General features: G+C 44.5%; 1 protein-coding gene across 3 annotated transcripts in view; it reads right to left on the minus strand.

Annotated features, from left to right (window-relative positions):
• LOC141205336 (structural maintenance of chromosomes protein 2) overlaps positions 1 to 19,488 on the minus strand; it is a 127,239-nt gene extending 107,751 nt beyond the window's left edge. Inside the window, exons 1-7 of one of the 3 annotated variants that reach the window (XM_073664095.1) lie at positions 19,352 to 19,488; positions 17,051 to 17,235; positions 16,797 to 16,946; positions 16,012 to 16,134; positions 13,249 to 13,287; positions 12,511 to 12,621; positions 12,351 to 12,395 (exon numbers count right to left, since the gene is read on the minus strand). In XM_073664095.1, coding sequence (XP_073520196.1) covers positions 12,351 to 12,395; positions 12,511 to 12,621; positions 13,249 to 13,287; positions 16,012 to 16,134; positions 16,797 to 16,946; positions 17,051 to 17,218 — 636 coding nt within the window. In that variant the 5' untranslated portion in view covers positions 17,219 to 17,235; positions 19,352 to 19,488. Of the gene's footprint in view, positions 1 to 12,350; positions 12,396 to 12,510; positions 12,622 to 13,248; positions 13,288 to 16,011; positions 16,135 to 16,796; positions 16,947 to 17,050; positions 17,236 to 19,239 lie in introns of all 3 variants that reach the window. The other 2 variants (XM_073664087.1, XM_073664135.1) reach the window with 2 other exon arrangements.
• Between the last annotated feature and the right edge of the window lie 447 nt (positions 19,489 to 19,935).

A 19,935-nucleotide genomic window follows, 5' to 3' on the forward strand; every position in this document is an offset into this window, starting at 1 on the left:
AATTGATGAATGAGGTAAAGTGTATTGCTTTTATTTCTCAGGTTTCCATTTGTAAACCACATCGGATTCCCTGGACTACATAGGACCTTTTTTTTTTTTTTTTTTTTCAATAAATTGGTGAACCAGGGAAAGTGTCAATGAGTGTTTATTCAAATAAAAAAAAAAAAAAAAAACACACAAAAATACTTTATTACTGGGTAAGTAATGGGGGTGTCTGATAGACACCTCTCCATTGCCAACACCAGGGCTTGTTGCCAGCTGTGATTTTTGACAATTCACAGCTGACATCAATCCCAAGTCCCATTACCCCATTTGCCAATGCACCAGGGCAATCCAGAAGAGCAAAGGCAAAGCGCTAGAATTGCCACATCTAATGTTATGCGCCACTTGTGGGGCAGCTGCAGGATGGTATTTTAAGGCTGGGAATTTCACAATAACCAGGGACATTCCCAGCCTGATAATATCAGCTCACAGCTGTCTGCTTTACCTCTTCTGGTTTCATAAAACAGAAAGCCCCCCCCTCCCCAATGTCATTTTTCATTTTTTTTGATTCATCCCGCCTCTCCATTAACCATTTCATGACCAGGAAATTTTCCAATTTTTGCGCATTTGTTTTCTTTCTCCCCTTCCTCAGAAAGTCAATACTTTATTTTTCCATCGATGCAGCCAGATGAGGGCTTGTTTTTTTGGGGGACAAGTTTTACTTTTGAACGGCGTGATTTGCTATGTTATGAACAGAAAAATTCATAGCGTGATAAAATGGTGAATAATGAGCAATTCACACACACCCGAATCGTTTTTTTGGAATTGCAGCATTCATTTGGTAAAAATTACCTAGCATTTGAAGGACAGTATGACTACGGCAAAACGAAACGTCTAGAGAGATTGGAGAGAGAGATATATACACACCATATTTTTCAGACTATAAGACGCACCAGACCATAAGATGCACCTAGGTTTTAGACGAGGAAAATAGAAAAAAAAATTAAGCAAAAAATGTGGTCATGATGCCCTGTTAAGGGGGAGGGGGTCTGCTGCTGACACTGTTATAGGGGTAATGTCCCCCAATTCTGTTAATATCCCCCATCCTTCCTGTTGTGCGTGGCCCTCATCCCCATCCTGACATGCATGGCCCCCCTCATCTCTCTTCCTGGTATGTATTGCACCCTTCATCCTGGTATGTATGGCCCCCCTCATCCCTCTTCCTGGTATGCTTGGCACCCCCTGATTCCCATCACGCTGCACACAAACATAGTAGCATACATAGTTTTTAAGGTTGAAGGAAGACTAAGTCCATCTAGTTCAACCCATAGCCTAACATGTTGATCCAGAGGAAGGCAAAAAAAAAACGTGGCAAACAGCTCCACATTGGGGAAAAAAATTCCTTCCCGACTCCATACGACAATCAGACTAGTTCCCTGGATCAAGGAATCTAGTATATATAACCTGGAGTATTATACTTTTCAAGAAAGGCATCCATGCCCTTCTTAAATTTTAATAGTGAATCACTCATTACAACATCATGCGGCAGAGAATTCCATAGTCTCACTGCTCTTACAGTAAAGAATCTGCGTCTGTGATTATGATTAATCCTTCTTTCCTCCACACGTAGAAGATCCCCCCTTGTCCCCGTCTCTGGCCTCAGAGTAAAAAGATCAGTAGACAGGTCTTTGTACTGTCCCCTCATATACTGGTACATAGTAATAAGATCACCCCTAAGCCTTCGTTTTTCCACAGTAAATAACCCCAAGTGTAATAACCTGTCTTAGTATTACAGGCCCCCAGTCCCCTAATAACCTTGGTCGCTCTTCTCTGCACCCTCTCTAGTTCAGCTATGTCTTTCTTATACACCGGAGACCAGAACTGTACATAGTATTGTAAGTGTGGTCGCACTAGTGACTTGTATAGAGGTAAAATTATGTTCTCCTCATGAGCATCTATGCCTCTTAATGCATCCCATTATTTTATTTGCCTTTGCAGCAGCTGCCTGACACTGGCCACTAAACGTGAGCTTGTCGTCCACCAATACACCCAGGTCTTTTTCAGTTACAGTTTTGCCCAGAAATTTACAATTAAGCATATAATTATACATTGTTTCCTCTGCCCAAGTGCATTACCTTACATTTATCCCCATTAAAGCTCATTTGCCATTTATCAGCCGAAGCTTCTAGTTTACATAGATCCTCCTGTAATATAAAATTGTCCTCCTCTGTATTGATTACCCTGCAGAGTTTAGTGTCATCTGCAAATATTGAAATATTACTCTGTATGCCCCCTACAAGGTCATTAATATGTTAAAAAGAAGGGGGCCAAATACTGACCCCTGTGGTACCCCACTGTTAACTGAGACCCAGTCTGAGTGTTTTCCATTAATAACCACCCTTTGTTTCCTATCACTGAGCCAATTCTTAACCCACATACATATATTTTACCCTATCCCCAATGTTCTCATTTTATGTATCAACCTTTTGCGTGGAACCGTATCAAAAGCTTTTGAAAAATCCATATACACAACATCCACTGCATTTCCTTGGTCCAGTCCAGAACTTGCCTCCTCATAAAAACTGATCAGATTAGTTTGACAGGAACGATCCCTCGTAAACCCATGTTGATAATGGGTCATGAGGTTATTCTTCTTCAGATACTCTAGTATAGCATCTCTTAGGAAACCCTCCAGGATTTTACCCACAGTAGAGGTTAAGCTTACTGGCCTATAATTTCCAAGTTCAGCTTTTGTCCCCTTTTTTAATATTGGCACCACATTTGCTATACGCCAGTCCTGTGGTACAGACCTGTTATTATGGAATCTTTAAAGATTAAAAATAATGGTCTATGACGTTACTTAATTCCTGCAGTACTCGCGGGTGTATCCCATCCGGGCCCGGGTATTTTTGTCAACTTAAGTGATTTTTAGACGCCGCCGTACTTCCTGCTGGGATAAGCAAGTGACATTTAATGGAGAATTTTTGTTATCACTAATCATGTTTTCTGTCATGCGATTTTCTTGTGTAAATAAGGGAGAAAAAAAATCATTTAGCATATTAGCTTTTTCCTCATCCTCATCCACCATTTCACCCAGACTATTTTTAAGGGGGCCAACACTATAATTTTTTACTATTTATGTAGTTAAAGAATATTTTGGGATTATTTTTACTTTCTCTGGCAATGATTCTCTCTGCCTCAATCTTTGCTGCCTTGATTTGGTTTTTCCAGAATTTATTTAAATTTTCTATATTTATTTAATGCCTCATCACTAACTACTTGCTTTAGTTCTCTAAATGCTTTCTTTTTTGTCACTTATTGCGCCCCTTACAGCTCTATTTAGCCATAGTGGTTTCCTCCTATTTCTAGCATGTTTATTCCCATAGGGTATATATTGTGCACAGGTCCTATTCGGGATGCTAATAAATGTCTCCCATTTGCTTTGTGTAGCTTTATGTCTGAGGATATCGTCCCAGTTTATTGCACTAAGATCATCTCTCAACCGTTGGAAATTTGCCTTCCTGAAGTTTAGTGTCCTTGTAACCCCTCTACTACACATCTTATTAAAGGATAAATGAAAACTTATTATTTTGTGATCACTATTACCCAAGAGACCCCCAACTCGTATATTTGATATGCGGTCTTGCCTATTTGTTAATATTAGGTCTAGCAGTGCCCACCTTCTTGTTGGGTCCTGAACCAGTTGTGAAAGGTAATTGTCTCTCATAGTTGTCAAAAACCTATTACCTTTGCTTGAACTACAGGTTTCCGTCCCCCAATGTATTTCAGGGCAGCTGAAGTCCCCCATAAAAAGGACTTCTCCTTGAGTCGCTGCTTCATCTATTTGCTTTACGAAGATATTCTCCGCTGCTTCCATTATTTTTGGAGACTTATAACAAACCCCTATCAGTAATTTATTATTTTTTCCCCCTCCCCTTATCTCCACCCACAGGGACTCTACATTTCCATTAGATTCACATATATCCTCCCGCAAGATGGGTTTTAAGGATGATTTTACATATAAACACCCCCCCCCCCACTCGCTTGTTTGTACAGTCATTTCTGAACAGACTATAGCCCTGTAAATTAACTGCCCAGTCATGGCTCTCGTCCAGCCAAGTCTCAGATATCCCCACCATGTCACAATTATTTTCCAACAAAATTAATTCTAATTCCTCCATTTTGTTGGTGAGGCTTCTGGCATTAGTGTACATGCATTTTATGCATCTCTCTGAACCTCTATTCCTTCTTACTTTATTGACTGTTCTAACCCCACCCCCAATTTCTTTATTTGTGCCCAGGTCACTATCTTCCCCACCTATAAAATGAATACCCTCCCCCCAATCCCTAGTTTAAACACTCCTCCAACCTTCTAGCCATTTTCTCCCCCAGCACAGCTGCACGCTCCCCATTGATGTGCAGCCGGTTCCTAGCATAGTCTGTAGCCAACTGAAGTTGGCCCAGTTCACCAGGAACCCAAATCCCTCCTTCCTACCTCAGTTCTTGAGTCACTTATTTATCTCCCTAATCTCCCGTTGCCTCTCTGGCATGGCACAGGTAGTATTTCAGAGAACCGCGCTGCGGCTACAGCGGGGGCGCTATTAAGGAGAGTGAATGGTCACTGCTCCCCACGCAACACTATAAGACGCAACCCTACTTTCCTCCAAAATTTTGGAGGAAAACAGTGCGTCTTATAGTCCGAATAAAGGAGATTTTTGTGTACTCACCGTAAAATCTCTCTTAGCCTCTAATTTGGGGACACAGGACCATGGGTGTTATGCTGCTGTCCACTAGGAGGAGACACTATGCATAATCTGCAGAAGATTAACCGTGGCTCCTCCTCTGCAGTATACACCCCTGGACGGCATCAGCCTTCTCCAGTTTTGTGCAAAAGCATTAGGAGGAACATAACATGGATAACATAACCATGCCTATAAGAAGGCAACCATGTACGAACTCAAAAAAAAAAAAAAAAACAATATGAGAACTCAACATAATAACGGCCCGAAACGGGCGACAGGGTGGGAGCTGTGTCCCCCAATTAGAGGCCAAGAGAAAGATTTTACGGTGAGTACACAAAAATCTCCTTTACTCTGTCGCCTCATTGGGGGACACAGGACCATGGAATGTCCCAAAGCAGTCCCTGGGTGGGAAGCAATGAACGAATATTGTGTAGACGGGCCCCTACAATTGGGGTACCGCTGCCTGCAGAACACATCTTCCCAGGCTCGCGTCTGCTGGAGGACTGGGTATGACCCCTGTAGTGCTTGGTAAACGTGTGTAGACTAGACCAGGTGGCTGCCTTACACACTTGTTGTGCCGAATGGTCCAGGAGGCCCCTACCGCACGTGTAGAGTGTGCCTTAATACCTGCTGGAAGAGGAGAATTTTTGAGGCGGTAGGCTTCTTGTATGGTGGATTTGATCCACCTGGCAAGGGTAGCTTTGGAAGCTGGCAGACCCTTGCGGCCACCTTCCAGAAGAAGGAAAAGAGAAACAGACTTCCGGAAGAGCGCAGTCCTAGACACATAGATACGCAATGCCCTGATAAGGTCAAGCGTATGCAGAGCCTTCTCTACTCTATGAACCGGGACCGGACAGAGGGATGGCAGTGAAATTTCCTCATTGAGGTGGAACATGGACACAACCTTCGGAAGGAAGGATGGGACCGTACGGAGAACTACCTTGTCCTGGTAAAAAGCCAGGAAGGGCCGTCTGCAGGAGAGTGCTGTCACTTCAGACACCCTGCGTAGCAAGGCGATTGCCACCAGGAAAACCACTTTCCTGCAATGCTGTGAGCACCAGGTTGAGGTCCCACGTTTCTAGTGGTCGTCTGTAAGGGGGAACCAATTGGGAAACCCCCTGAAGAAATGTGATTACTTGCGGCTTGTTAGCAATGCACCTCTGAAAAAGCACTGAGAGCTGACACCTGGCTCTTAAGGGAGGCCAGGGACAGTCTGGCCTCCAGACCCGATTGGAGAAACCCAAGTACCCTGGGGAGGGAATAAGGGAATGGGGTCTGGCCACAACATTCGCACCAGGTAAAGAAGGCTTTCCAGGTACGGTAATAAATCTTAGCAGAGGTTGGCTTCCGTGCCCTGTTGGTTCCAATGACGTCCGGCGAGAACCCTGACTGGGTTAAAACCCAGGTCTCAATGGCCACGTCGTCAAATTGAGGGCCCCTGAGTTCTGGTGGTAGAACGGGCCTTGTGACAGAAGATCCGGGCGGTCGGGGAGACGCCAAGGGACGTCTGCTGTGAGCTGTACGATGTCGGCGTACCATGTACGTCTGGGCCAGTCCGGTGCGATTAGGATGGTTGGAACTCCCTCTTGCTTGATCTTCCTCACCACTCTGGATATCAGGGGGAGAGGTGGAAAAATGTACAGGAGCTGGAACTGGGTCCAGTCCTGAACCAGGGCATCCGCTCCTAGCGCCTGCAGGTCGTGTGTCCTGGCAATGAAGTTGGAGACCTTGGCATTGAAATGGGATGCCATTAGGTCCACGTCCGGAGTCCCCCAGTGATGGCAGATCTGTCGAAAAACTTCGGGATGGAGAGACCATTCTCCCGAGTCCATTCCTTGCCGGCTGAGGAAGTCTGCTTCCTAGTTGTCCACACCCGGAATGTGGACCGCAGAGAGAACTGAACCTGTGTCTTCCGCCCAGTGGAGAATGTGTGTGTCACTTCTCGTATCGCCTGGGCACTGCGGGTTCCCCCTTAGTGATTCACATATGCCACAGCCGTGGCATTGTCCGACTGTACTCCGATGTGAGAGGCTGCCAGTAAGTGATGGAAGGCTCTCAATGCCAGGAGGATGGCACGAATTTCCAAGATGTTGATGGGCATGGTCGCTTCCACTGGGGACCACTTGCCCTGTGCTCTGTAGTGTAGGTGTACCGCACCCCAACTCGTCAGGCTCGCGTCAGTGGTCAGAACCTTCCATTGACCCGTGAGAAAGTATTTCCCCTTTGTTAGTGAAGTTGGCTTGAGCCACCAGTGCAGGGACCTCCTGGTTGACGACGTCAGCAGGAACTTCCTGTCGAGAGAAAAAGGGTTCCTGTCCCATGACTTGAGGATGGCAAGTTGGAGAGGCCTGAGGTTAAGCTGGGCAAATGGGACCGCTTCTATTGCCGCCACCATTCTGCCAAGGACTCTCATGGCAAACCGGAGAGATCGAGGGGGTTTGCTGAGGAGAGTGCGAACTGCTAGACGGAGAGGAAGTGCCTTGTCCTTGGGAAGGAGCACTAGACCCCTGAAGGTGTTGAATAGCATTCCCAGGAAGGTCAGAGACTGACTCGGGGTTAGTGATGACTTTTGTAGGTTGACTAACCAGCCCAGGCGACTTCGAATGTTGATTGTGATTGAGACGCTGAGCTCGCAGTCCTTGAAGGTGGGAGCCTTGATAAGGAGATCGTCCAGGTATGGAACGACTACTATGCCTCTGGAGTGCAGGACGTCCATGGTGGCTGCCATGACTTCGGTAAACACTCTGGGAGCAGTGTCCTGCTCTGCTCTCCGAACGGGAGAGCCACGAACTGGTAGTGGTCCTGGTCGATTGCGAACCTGAGAAATCTCTGATGGGCGGGTGCAATTGGTATATGCAGGTATGCGTCTTATATGTCTATGGAGGCGAGAAATTCTCCCTTCTCCATGGACGCAATGATGGACCGAAGGGACTCCATGCGGAAGTGACGTACCCGTACATATTTGTTGAGCTGTTTTAGGTCCAGTATGGGCCGTAAGCCGCCTCCTTTCTTGGGGACTACGAATAAATTGGAGTAGAACCCCCGGAAGCGTTCGGCCGCGGAGATCGGTACTATGACTCCTGCTTGAAGAAGCGAGAAGACCGCTTGGCGGAAGGCACGAGCCTTGGCTGGCGGTTTTGGGGGGAACAGAAAGAAAGTCTGTTTGGTGGGTTGGAAGTGAACTCTATCTTGTATCCCGAAGACACTAGTTCCCTGACCCACCCTGTCTTCTGTATTAGGCAGCCAGACTTGATGAAAGAGCAAAAGTCGGCCGCCTACAGGTGGGGTGTCTTCCGGAGTCCGTGAGTCATGATGAGGAAGAAGTCGGAGATTTTCCTCCTTTGAACTTTGACTGGCCTGCTTTTGACTGCCAGGTCTTGTCCAACTTTTGCGTCGACCGCGAGTTGTCCCTGTGTGGGGAGCGGTTGTTATTTTGTGCTGGCCGCGAGACGGACCAGCCCGAAGAGTTCCGAAAGGATCGGAATAGAGTTTGGTTACGCTTCTTGTAAGTGCATTTGGGTTTCAGTTGGGGGAGGGAGGTACTCTTACCCCCGGTGGCGTTGGATATCATCGTGTCCAACTGTTCACCAAAAAGTTGACCACTGAGGTACGGGAGGTGCGAGAGGGACTTCTTGGAGGCTGCGTCTGCTTTCCATTCCCGCAGCCAGAGGATACGCCGAATCGTGATGGCGTTTGATGCTATCCAGAGCTGCATGAAGCATGTAATCTGCTACAACTGCTATTTGAACCGCTTGGTCCGACAGCTCAGGAGCAGATACTTGTAGGCCAGCTTGTAAATTTTGGGCCCAAGCCAGGATGGCCTTGGCAGCCCAAACTGAAGCGAACGCGGGAGCCAGGGAGGCCCCTGCGGCCTCGAAAATTGAACGAGCTATGCGTTCTACCTGCCGGTCTGCTGCGTCCCTGAGGATTGAGCTATCTGGCAGTGAAAGGAGTGACTGTGCTGCTAGCCTAGAGACTGGGGGATCCACTTCGGGTGGATCTGTCCATTCCTTGGTGGCCTCCTGTGGGAAGGGGTACCGCGCCTCCAGATATTTGCGATTGGTAAACTTCTTCTCAGGCTGTGAGAACTGCTTTTTAAGGATCGACAAACTCTGGGTGGTCAAAGAAGACCTTAGGCGGCTTCAGAACTCCTTCAAAGGAAATCTTGTGTTGTGGTGCCTCCGGGGGCGGATCAGAAATGTCCAGCACCCGATGGATGGACGAGATTACGTCCTCAACTAGCGCTGTATTTGCTAGGGGGGGGATTGGGATCAGGGACCCTTCAGTTTCCTTGTCTGAGTCGGAATCACAGATGCCTTCCGAATCCTGTGTATTGCTAAGGAGTCTCCTGCTGGGTGAACCGGGGTGGAGGCCTTCTCTGGTCGGGGATCGCTGCGGAGAACTGCATTGTTTGTCCCTGGTAGGGGACGGTCTAGATGACCTGGAACTATGGTGTGTCTCCCTAGAAGGGGATGACCGTGTGCTATGGGATGACGCAGATGAAAGTGACCTGTGGGTCCGCTTGCGTCCTGACCTAGACGTGGATGTGCCCGGGTCGTCATGTCCCTGAGTCGAGCCTTCCCTTTGCTGGGTAGTGTTAATAGCCGAGGCATGACTCTGCAGAGCCTGAAGCAATGTGGAGGTTAGGTTATCTATAGACTGTGTCATAGATTGCGACATCTGAGTGACCCATTCCGGCGTGGCATTAGACACCGAAGCATTGGCAGGGGCTTCTTGGGGCTCTGGCACAGTAGTTTGGATGCAGTCCTGGCAGTGCGGGTACATGCTGCCACTGGGGAGAGTATTGCTGCAGGCTGTACAGAGTGCATAATAGCAGTCCTGCCTGGTTCTCTTGGACCTTGAGCCCAGCATAGTGCACTGGGGTGGCTATGCAGAGGAGCCTATAAGGAATAATGGACTCACAGCCGAGGAAGAACTCCAGCTGTGATCTTATCCCACCAGTGTGCCCCTAGTTCCAGCGCCGAAGATCCACAGTCCTGTGCCCCCCTGGAGACTGGCTGGTCTTCCCTTATCCTGCAGCAGATAATGGCTGCCGGAATAAAGTTAAGAAAGAAGGGGGCGGAGAGCTGAAAAGGGCAGCAGAACTGTGTGAAATCTCGCCCTTTCAGTCTCGATCTGCCCCCTCTAGGACGCTGTAGAGTGTCATATTTGTCATCCGGGGGGGCGGGCCGGGGAGAGGAGGTGGCGGCTACGGCTAGGCCGAAGCCACGGCCTAAATCAGATGCCTGATGCCCAAAGGGACTCCAGGCCGGCGTGGAAGTCCGGATCTGAACCGGACCCCCCAGATTTAAAGGCAGGATAGCGGTGGGGTATAAGCGGAAGGGGGGGGGGGGCCTGTGAAGAGTCCCCCTGAGGCACCAGAGCTGGTGCTGCCGCAGAAACAGGGCGCAGGGAGGCCTGTACCTCTGTTGTGTCATGCCTGCCTGCACTCCCCCCGGCCCAGACAGGAGCCCGCAGCAGGGCTGGGGTCCCTGGATTCAGCCGTAGTGTGCTGGCTGCTGGGAGATGCTGCCTGTACAGGCCCTACCTGAGGCGTTTCAATCTAATACCCCCAGGGGGGGATTAGGGAGGTGCTGCTGTCAGCATCAGGGGGCTATATCCTCGCCTCGACATCAACCCAGAAACCAAAGTGAATTGGGGAAGGTCTCAACTACGAACCAGCTCCCGAGGGGCTGGGGAAGGAGCGACATGAGGAATAGCCATCTCGACTTCAACCGTGCACCCCGTAAATAAGGGGCCGAGGAAGGAGCCATGCCGGGAGTCTCGCAGTAGACCCACTTTTCTTCATCTGTAATCCCGTCGGTGAAAACGGAGTAAAAGTTTTAGGTGTGCCTCCTATGCGACACTAAGCAAAAACTAGAGAAGGCTGATGCCGTCCAGGGGTGTATACTGCAGAGGAGGAGCCACGGTTAATCTTTTTCAGATTGTGAATAGTGTCGCTTCCTAGTGGACAGCAGCATAACACCCATGGTCCTGTGTCCCCCAATGAGGCGACAGAGTAATACAATATATAATTTATATTATAGTAGTCAAAAAAAAAAAAAATCAGAACTTTGTGAAAGAAAAACAAACTATTTGGTTTGTGTAACCATTCTCAGGCGTGTAACTTTTATATTTTTCGTCAAAGGATCCGTGTGAGGACTTGTTTTTGCATGCCGAGTTGACATTTTTATTTATACGGTCATGTGTGCCAAGACGGAAAGATTGAACGTTTACAGTTGTGGCAATACAAAAATATGTTATTTTTTTTTTACCATTTAAAAAAAAAAGAAATAAGTAAAAATATAGTTGGTATTGCTGTATCTGTAAAACTCAAGTCTATAATGAACTGCCCAATACAGGAAATGCCATACACCGAAAAATACCAAAAATGGCAGAATTGCAGATTTTCGTTCACCACACCGCCCTAAAACAATGCAATATAAAATAATTTAAAAAAAAAAACTCAACACATCTTATGTACGTCAAAATTGTACTGATAAAAACTTCAGCTCACCACGTTGAACAACAAACCCTAAAGCACTGCCATCAAATGAAAAATAAAAAAATTACTGGCTTCAGAAAATGGTGCCATAAAAACATTTTCTTTATCAAATAAAAAACTATGCAAGTTTGTCCTTGCCACAATCATACTGACCTGGAGAATCATGTTATTAGGAAGTTTTTATCACACAAGGAAATGGAGGAATTGCGTTTATTCACTACATGTTCTTATTGCACTGCAGGAGGAGAACCATTTCAATTTTGGCCTCTACTTCTACCAAGAAAGCTAAAAATTGGTCCTGCCAGTGGTCTTTATTGGCAATGTCTACACGTCAGTAATCACATTGCAGTCACCAAGAAAATAGTGCTGCACTGTGATCCAAAACTTCATCCAGCAAACACCCAAAAGAGGAGGAATGACACCAGACACATGGCGCAAACCCCGCCCTCATTTACAGCAGTGGTAATGTGAGCTCGCAGTACACTAGGTTTTCATCACTAATGTCAGCAGCAGCTTCCTCTTTAGAGTTTAAATGCTGAAAACAGGGCTATGGAGTCTGTGTCCATTTTGGTGCAGTCGGTATAAAATGGACAGACTCGTAAAATATATAATAAATTGGGTAGTACAACGCAGGATGTGCTGTAAATGTTTTTATAAGAATTTAGGAAATGTTCTATAAATGTCTGTTCTGTTCCTGATCTAAGGAACTTGGCTATTATTTGCGATGAATCTGTGCTCCACTTTATGTACATGATCAGTAGAGGGGACATGCTGTGGATTCCGATTCAAAAGTCAGGGAAATTGAGGAGTTGGAGGTTTGGCTTACCAACTCCACAGCCCTGGCTGAAAATATCAAAACTTATTTAAAATATTAACATTTTTTAAGTTGTTTCATTTTTTTTTTTTGAGGATACATTCCCTTTAAAGACTATGGGCGATCCAATAAAGAAGGCTTTGTATTTGTTCATATTTTTGCTACGCAAGTGCTATGTCACTTAACTATGTTTTTCTGAATGTCAGGATTCATTTCAAGTTATATCTTGAATAAAAAGCTCAGACACCCCTTCTACACTATTCCATTAGCTATAATCTGTTAACCGGGAAGTAATCACTATAATTACCTCCTTAAGTTTATGGAGAGTTGGGGTGATTTCTTCATCCAGAATCTAAAAGAAAAAAAAATTTTTTTATGCGTGTTGCAAAATGTTATAATTACCCAGAATAACTTTCAAATCCCTTGTTAAAAATCTGCTCAGACTTAGCAAGGCTACCACTATTTACCGTCTGGATTTCCTTCAGCTTGACTTCCTTTTTCTCAATAGTTTTTTGGGCAGCCATTTTTTTGCATTCATACATTCGGGTGCCTGCAGCTTCTTCTATCATAGCTAGAATCTATATAAAATAAAACTTCATTGAGAATTTGAGACAAATTGAAAGTCATAAAAAAAATATATTGAAAATAAGCAAAAAAAAAAAATTAAGAAAATAAATCAAAATTTTTTAATAACATCACCAGTTTGAAAACAAGATTGTAAGGCCAAGTTGAAGTTTTGAGGAGGGCCTGTCCGCACAGAATGACTGTTCAAACAAAGCATAGGTGCTTCACGGCAGGCCAAACATTTAAGTGCACCTACTAGTTTTCCCTCTATCTCCCCCACCCCTTCTTCAACTTGACAGCTCTGGCAAAAGAAGGGTGGAGATAAATGAAAAATAAGCAGGTGCACTTAAATGTTTGGCCACACCAAGGGTGCACCAAGCATCTGTACTTGGTTTGAACAGTTATTCTGTTCTGACAGAGCCCCTTTATGTTTTCCCAACTGAAATTAATATGTAAAAATTTCACCACAAGAAATGAATGAGAAAAAAAAAAAAAACAAAACAACACAAAATTGCATTTTCAATTCAATCACTCCTACGAGCATTGCCTAGAAAAATTCTGTTGTGGTTGTGATATGGCCACGAGTCACACCAGTAGTTGCAAACCTGTTCTAAAATTACCATAGAGAACCATATAGTTACCTCTGGAGGCTTCATATTCAAAACCTTTGTTATCCTGCCCTACAAATGAATAGAAAAAATAAATCAGGTAGATGCGATATTGACTTGGAAAGCACTATGAAATATACTTTATAACTTATGCTGTAAAATCAAGACCTGAACTTTTGCAATAAAATACTAATAAACCATTATAAATACAAACCAAGTAATCTGAGATTGACAGAACATTAGAAAACCATGGTCATGAGACTGACGGTAGAAGGGCAGGGATGTGGATGTCAGAGTTTGGAGCTGGGGCTAAGATCTTTTATATTGGGAGAACAGTTTTATAAAATAATTACATAAATGTCAACATAGATAGATATCAAACTGTATGCAGAGCTGATTTCAAACAGACTGCGGTCCCTCCTATCAATGTTGGTAGATCAAGATCAGGTAGGATTTGTGCCTGGTCTGGAAGCAAGAGATAACACCATAATGACTATCATATGTGGATGGGGCTATGAGAAGGGGGACCCCCATGTGCATCCTGGCAATCGATGCTAAAAAAAGCCATTCGACAGGGAGCACTGGGAGTTCATGTTCCAGGTCCTTGGGAATCTTGAAATGCAAGAGATCATGTTACAAAGAATAGCAGCACAGCCCCTTATCACCTTTACTATACATGCAAACCATGGAGCATTTAGCTGTGGCTATCCAAATCAATTAAGGGAATCACACGCCAAATCAAGAGATCATAAGTTAGGTCCATTTGCAGATGACCTCCTCCTATACAAAGTTTCCCACTAAAAGCCCACCAAACATATCTGAATTGCATAAATTTGGTTCCCTAAGTAACTGTAAAGGGAACCTGTTACTATCATCACTGCCCCCATTGGTTTGTTAGTGATGCAATGTGCATCACTAACAAGCTGTTTTCATTAAAATCGGTGGTAGTATAAGGATTTTATAATGTTTTATATACTTTGTCCTACCTGCTCGTATTCAGTCATAGGGGTGAGATTCTCAGATTCTGTCATGGGCGGGTGCCGCATGTGGTGTGACACTGTAGCGGTGACCGCAAGATACACTGACTGCGCGGGAGCCACAGGTCACAGCGCGTGCGCACTGAAGCCGGTAATCACACAGCCTCACTGCACACGCTCTGGACCAGCGGCCCGACGTGTGCAAATGCGCCCCACAAACCTAGAACTTGCCAGGAGCAATATTCAAATGTCATGGGTGGCACTAGCTGAATGCGGCGCCCGCCCATGACTGAATGTGAGAATCACACCCCTATGACTGAATACGAGCAGGTACGACAAAGTATATAAAACGTTAAGAAAAGCATTATAGTACTACCAATTATCATGAAACTGACAATTTTCACAGACTGACATTTTTGGCCTCTCACTCCCTTTGAAGGTCTTTGTCTGGCAGGGGACTCTCTGGGACATGCCATCTACTTGCTATATGGGTTATTTCAATATTACCTTACCACTAACAATCCCCCTTCATTTTATTCAAATTGGGGGAGAAAGTTGGGGAGACCTCTTTCTACTGAAGAACGTTCTAATATTCTTCTATTTACACATAAGTCTTCACTCTGCTCACTGTCACAGGAGAGGAAGTACAAGGTCTTAGGGGTATGTGCCCACGTAGCGTTTTACAAGCGTATATGCTGCGGAATTTCCGCAGCGTAAACACTTGTGAAACGCTTGATAATCCGCCCCCCATGGTCCCCAATGAGAATCCGCAAGTTCTATGCACATGCTGCGGAAAACACATGCTGCGGATTTTTCCGCAGCGTGTATGCTGCGCTCAAAAATCCGCAGCATGTCTATTAATTTTGTGTTTACGCATGCAGAATTGCCTTGTCAATGCAATAAAAAACGCAAGGCAATTCCGCATGTCCCAAACGCATCATAAACGCGCGAAAAACGCTTGCCAAATTCCGCAAGCGTTTTTCCAGGAGAGGACATGCGGAAATGAAGCAGAAATGTTCTGCTTCATTTCTGCAACGTGGGCACATACCCTTATCAAGATGGTACAAATGTCCCTCGACTATTTGCTCCATATACCCCTCAGCTTCAGATATTTGCTGGAGATGTACAAAGGAGAAGAAAGGCAAGTATGTACACATATGGTGGTCATGCCCACAAACAATTCTGGGAAGCAGTATTTGAATTATTTAACAAGCTTTCAATGAACAGGTCACAACCCTCAATGGAACTAGCTCTACTATGCCCGAGTGATATTTCACTCTCTGGATTTAAAAAAGGTCTGCTCAGGTACCTCCTTACTATGGCTAGGAAATGGATTCCAAGGTACTGGGGAAAAAAAGGAAACCCTCATGCACTGAATTTATTCCAGAACTTAACAACACCCTTAGAATGGAACAATTAATAGGCCAAATCTCAGTCAGTTCAGAAAAAGAATATAATACCTGGGCACATTGGATTATGCACAGAGAATGCCCAGACCTAGTAGTCTGGTTAAATTAGGCATTCCTACACTTAATATCTTCCTTTACTCTCTACTTCTTGTCTTTAGTTTTCCTCACTCCAGACTACTTTTTCTCTATTTTTATATTGTTAATTACAGAAGTATTAGAGTGATGTATTTTAAATTTGGTTAAAGTATAAATGTAGGAGTACAGTTAAAGGGGTCATCAGTGATCAACCTCAGATATTCCTTAGAACCATTCATGTTGAGGCCCTTCCGTTACCCGGTCTATTGTTATAATCCATGTAGAAAAACAAAAAACAGTTGTAGCAATCACCTAATGTGCGTAACAGTACATACCTGCATAATGAGAAAATGAGGATTATTGACGTTCAGACCAACAGAACAGAAAAGATCTTGCACACGAGTATTGTTTGCATTGACTCCATTGATTAAATATTTATTTCTACCACCAATGACAACCTAAGAGGAAAAAAAAATAATGGATATTAAGAGTAGTTTAACCAATTCATAACCGGGTCATGTATCACCTTTCCTATCCAGGGACATTTACGGGTGTTATCGCACATGCACTTTTAACCACTCTAACTATAAAAATGATTTTTGCCTCTTTTTCGTGACACATGGGGATTCATTTTTATGTCAAAGTTTTTTTTGTTTGTTTTTTTGTTCATATTGGGGGGAAATCTAGGAAATGTGTTTTTCAAATTGTTTTTATGACCAAAGAACCGCTAAAAACATTTTACATTTTGTTTCCTTTTAGAAATTATTTCAATATATTGAACATGTTTTTTCCAAAGGGGAAACAGGAGGAAGCAGGGCAAGTGCTTAGTAATCGGTATACATAGTACTGATTCAGCATTGTGAATAGAGAAAGAGATGGTAAATATGGTGATAAATTATGTCCATGTTCTCTCTGGGAAGACTGGCTACATGTGACAGCCGACTCCTTGCCCCATAGCTTCACGATCTTGTGAAATCTGATTAGACTCCATTGACGTTTTAGAATGTCAGTGTAGGGGGAAGAGTGGACTGCCTGGACCTGTATTGCCTATTAGCAGCCCAGAAGCAGTTAAAGAAGAAAAAAAATATTGAGGGCAGATGCAGCGAAAAACCTTACTCACCTGTCTTGTCACAGTAATTTCATCATGTGCCTCAAATCCTAGAGGGCTCTGCTTTTTGTCAAGATTCTCAAACGTTATAGATACTGTAGCTTTCGTTATTCCAGCTTGACCATTTTTATACACAAGATCCTGCAAGTTGGAGGCTCTTACCTAAAAAAAAATGTAATACCAATCAAACGATGATATTGTTACTGGAAATTCTCTCAAGTAACAATATCGGGGGGAGGTTATATCTCCACCAGTCCATATGTTACCTGGGTAAGATTGGAGATGCCAAGAAGGAAGCAAATAGAATCCAGAATATTGGACTTGCCGCTGCCATTAAGTCCAGTGATCGCATTGAAAAGTGGATCAAAGCAATTGATCTCTGTCCTCTGAGCGTAGGACTTAAACCCTTCAATGATAATGGACTTGATGTGCATCTTTGAGCCTGCTCTACCTGGAAGAGAAAAAAGGAATTATGTACATATGATGAGCATTGGTGGATGCAATCACATGGGATAAAGGGGTTGTCCATCATTTAGAAAATGTTACTAAAATAGGGACTAGTGCACTGTAAGATGAAAAATATTCATTTACTCTCATCAGGTAATTCCCCAACAGCTCTGGACCTTGCCAGTCTTTCACTTATACTGCTGTGATAAGTGGTCACAGGAGAACAGCAGCCAAGCGCTGGCATTCTCATGTATATGCAAGTACCACCATTAAAGGGGCTGTCAGGTCACAGAAGAAAAGTCTGCACACTGACAAATTCCCCTGTACTCCCGCAGATAGGCGGTCATGTGACTACATGTATGTGATTTGTATACTTGCGGTCAAGTGCGGACTGTGCTCTTGCACCTCTCTCAATTCTCTTCTATTGAGAAAATCCAGATGAGAGTAGTCATCGCGACGCTGCCTACACGAAAAATGCAGAGGATGTGATTGTGTGCACTGCGCACACTATCATGATTCTGCAGTCACATACAAGAGACCTGGACAAAAAGCACCCCGTGGACTGAGACAGCTGAAACAGTGTATACATGAAGCTGTGTGGCGCTCATACACTGTATATAGGGGCTGTGAAGGTTCATATTGTATATAGAGAGGCTATGTGAGGGCTCATACTGTGAGCCCTTACGGTTTATAGGGGGATGTCAGCATACTTAATTCTGCCCAATATGAAATGATACAATATAAAATAATTATACCAGTAATATTTTAATATTGAGCAGAATTAATTTCAGCCTAGTGGTTCGGCCCTCCACAACAGTCACGGTCTCATCTGGCCTCTCGGGAAAATTAATTGCCCACCCCTGACATACAGAAGAAAAGTCTACAGCGTTAGGATCCCTTTAACGGGGTTGTCTGATCATGTAAAAAAAAAGTTCAGTCATCACTCTGTACATAGTGAGCAGCCACTATTATTGCGCCCTCAGCACTGACTGACAGCCGGCTCTACATGAGGAAGCCTCTTAATAATACAGAAAAAAGCCACATATAGCTACGAAAGAGTGGGCGGGTAGCCAGCCAAATGGCGGGCATCCGTCCAAACGCACGCTGAAAACATAAAAAAGAGGAGGAAAGCTCAGCATATCATTGCAAAAAGAGTGTCTTTATTAAACATATGTAAAGAGATAAATATTAAGACCAGACAAATTGTAGGTAAGAGGTAACCGAGTAGGAACATACTAGTACTCCAATATATGCACTAATAGGACAAAGATTATAGCCCTTGGTAAAATTGCACACTAGCCCAAGATAGAACATAAAACATAAAGAGGGGAAGCCATAAATGTGCTAAATATAATACAAGCATTTCACTATGTCAGGTAAAAGGGTACTCAATGTGGCAGAGCAAAATATTGCTATATATCAAGGGGGCGCACCAACATTAACCAAATATCAGGGCAAAATTTATAAAGAGGAGTATGTTACCTGTAGAAGGAACTCCCAGTCACAATGGAAAGGAGGGGGAAAGAAGAAAGGGTGGTGGTAATACGGAGCCCGACGCGCGTTTCGCGGTAAAACCGCTTTCTCAAGGGCGGGTAAGGAATGAGGAAGCTTTTGTAGCATCGGAGCAGTTATGCTGCGCACAGGACCACTGCAGCCAATCACTGGGACTGCCTGCTATGCCCTGCACATGACCACTGTAGCCGATCACTGCCTGTGGTGGTTATTTCATGGTACCTCAGATGATGCAGGTTTTTTTCCCCCTTTTGGTAAATGGCATTGCTAGGTAAAAGTACAATTTTCTATCAGATAAGAGGGGCTGGGGAAGGTGAGACAGGGTCCCTCCATAGTAATATCACTGCTGATACAATTACATAAAATGTATTATATTCTTATAAACAAGTGCCTAACGGGTCACGTGACCTGCCATTCAGGGGTCTGGGGACATCGCTATGCGAACAGTGATGACTGACCCATCACCCGCTACTTATCTAGGTGAGGTTTATGTTACCTGGGAAGCCGCTGCTTAGAAAACACAAGAGTATAACAATGCAACAAGCATTCACCACCATGAGCTGCCGGTAATAACGTCATGTGTCAGCGGCGCACGGGTACACACTCACCAGAGCGCGGGACCGGCACCTCACGTTCAAGCTGAGCGCGCTTTTCGCGTCCTGTACGTTAGTATAACAGGCTGACGTGTCCCAACTAGCGCCTGTTCTGGTTTTGTAAAGAGAAGTAGCAATAACCATCATATGCCTGGAAGAAGGATTATTCTCAAACATTCCTGCCGTAAACGTACAACGTATTTACATCATAGTAATAGATCTGTTCTAAGTGTAGTTCCGATACATTTTAATAATCAGGCACGACAAAGACAGCCAGACTGAGGGCACGCTCCTTGAAAGGCCCCAGATAGGGCGGGCTGTGCATTTGAATAATTGATGTCTACTGCTTAATAGAGTCGAGCGCTAAAACATCACGTGACACCCTGATTCAGCCATCTTTATGTGGGGCAATTTTACCATTATTTATTTTTTACATGATAATTGATGTACAGTATTCATACTGTAATGTGTTTTTCTGTTTTTATTTTAGTTGTAGACAGTTTACACAAAACAAAATGTAACTGTACGGGAAAAGTAACTGCAATGTACAGTTTGACCAGCAGGTGGCGTATAAAACATTGATATTTCAGCTTTTTCCC

This window comes from Phyllobates terribilis, unplaced genomic scaffold (genome assembly GCF_046119375.1).
Source record: "Phyllobates terribilis strain yellow unplaced genomic scaffold, ASM4611937v1 Scaffold_1__5_contigs__length_1240528914, whole genome shotgun sequence".
Taxonomy (NCBI): Eukaryota; Metazoa; Chordata; class Amphibia; order Anura; family Dendrobatidae; genus Phyllobates; species Phyllobates terribilis.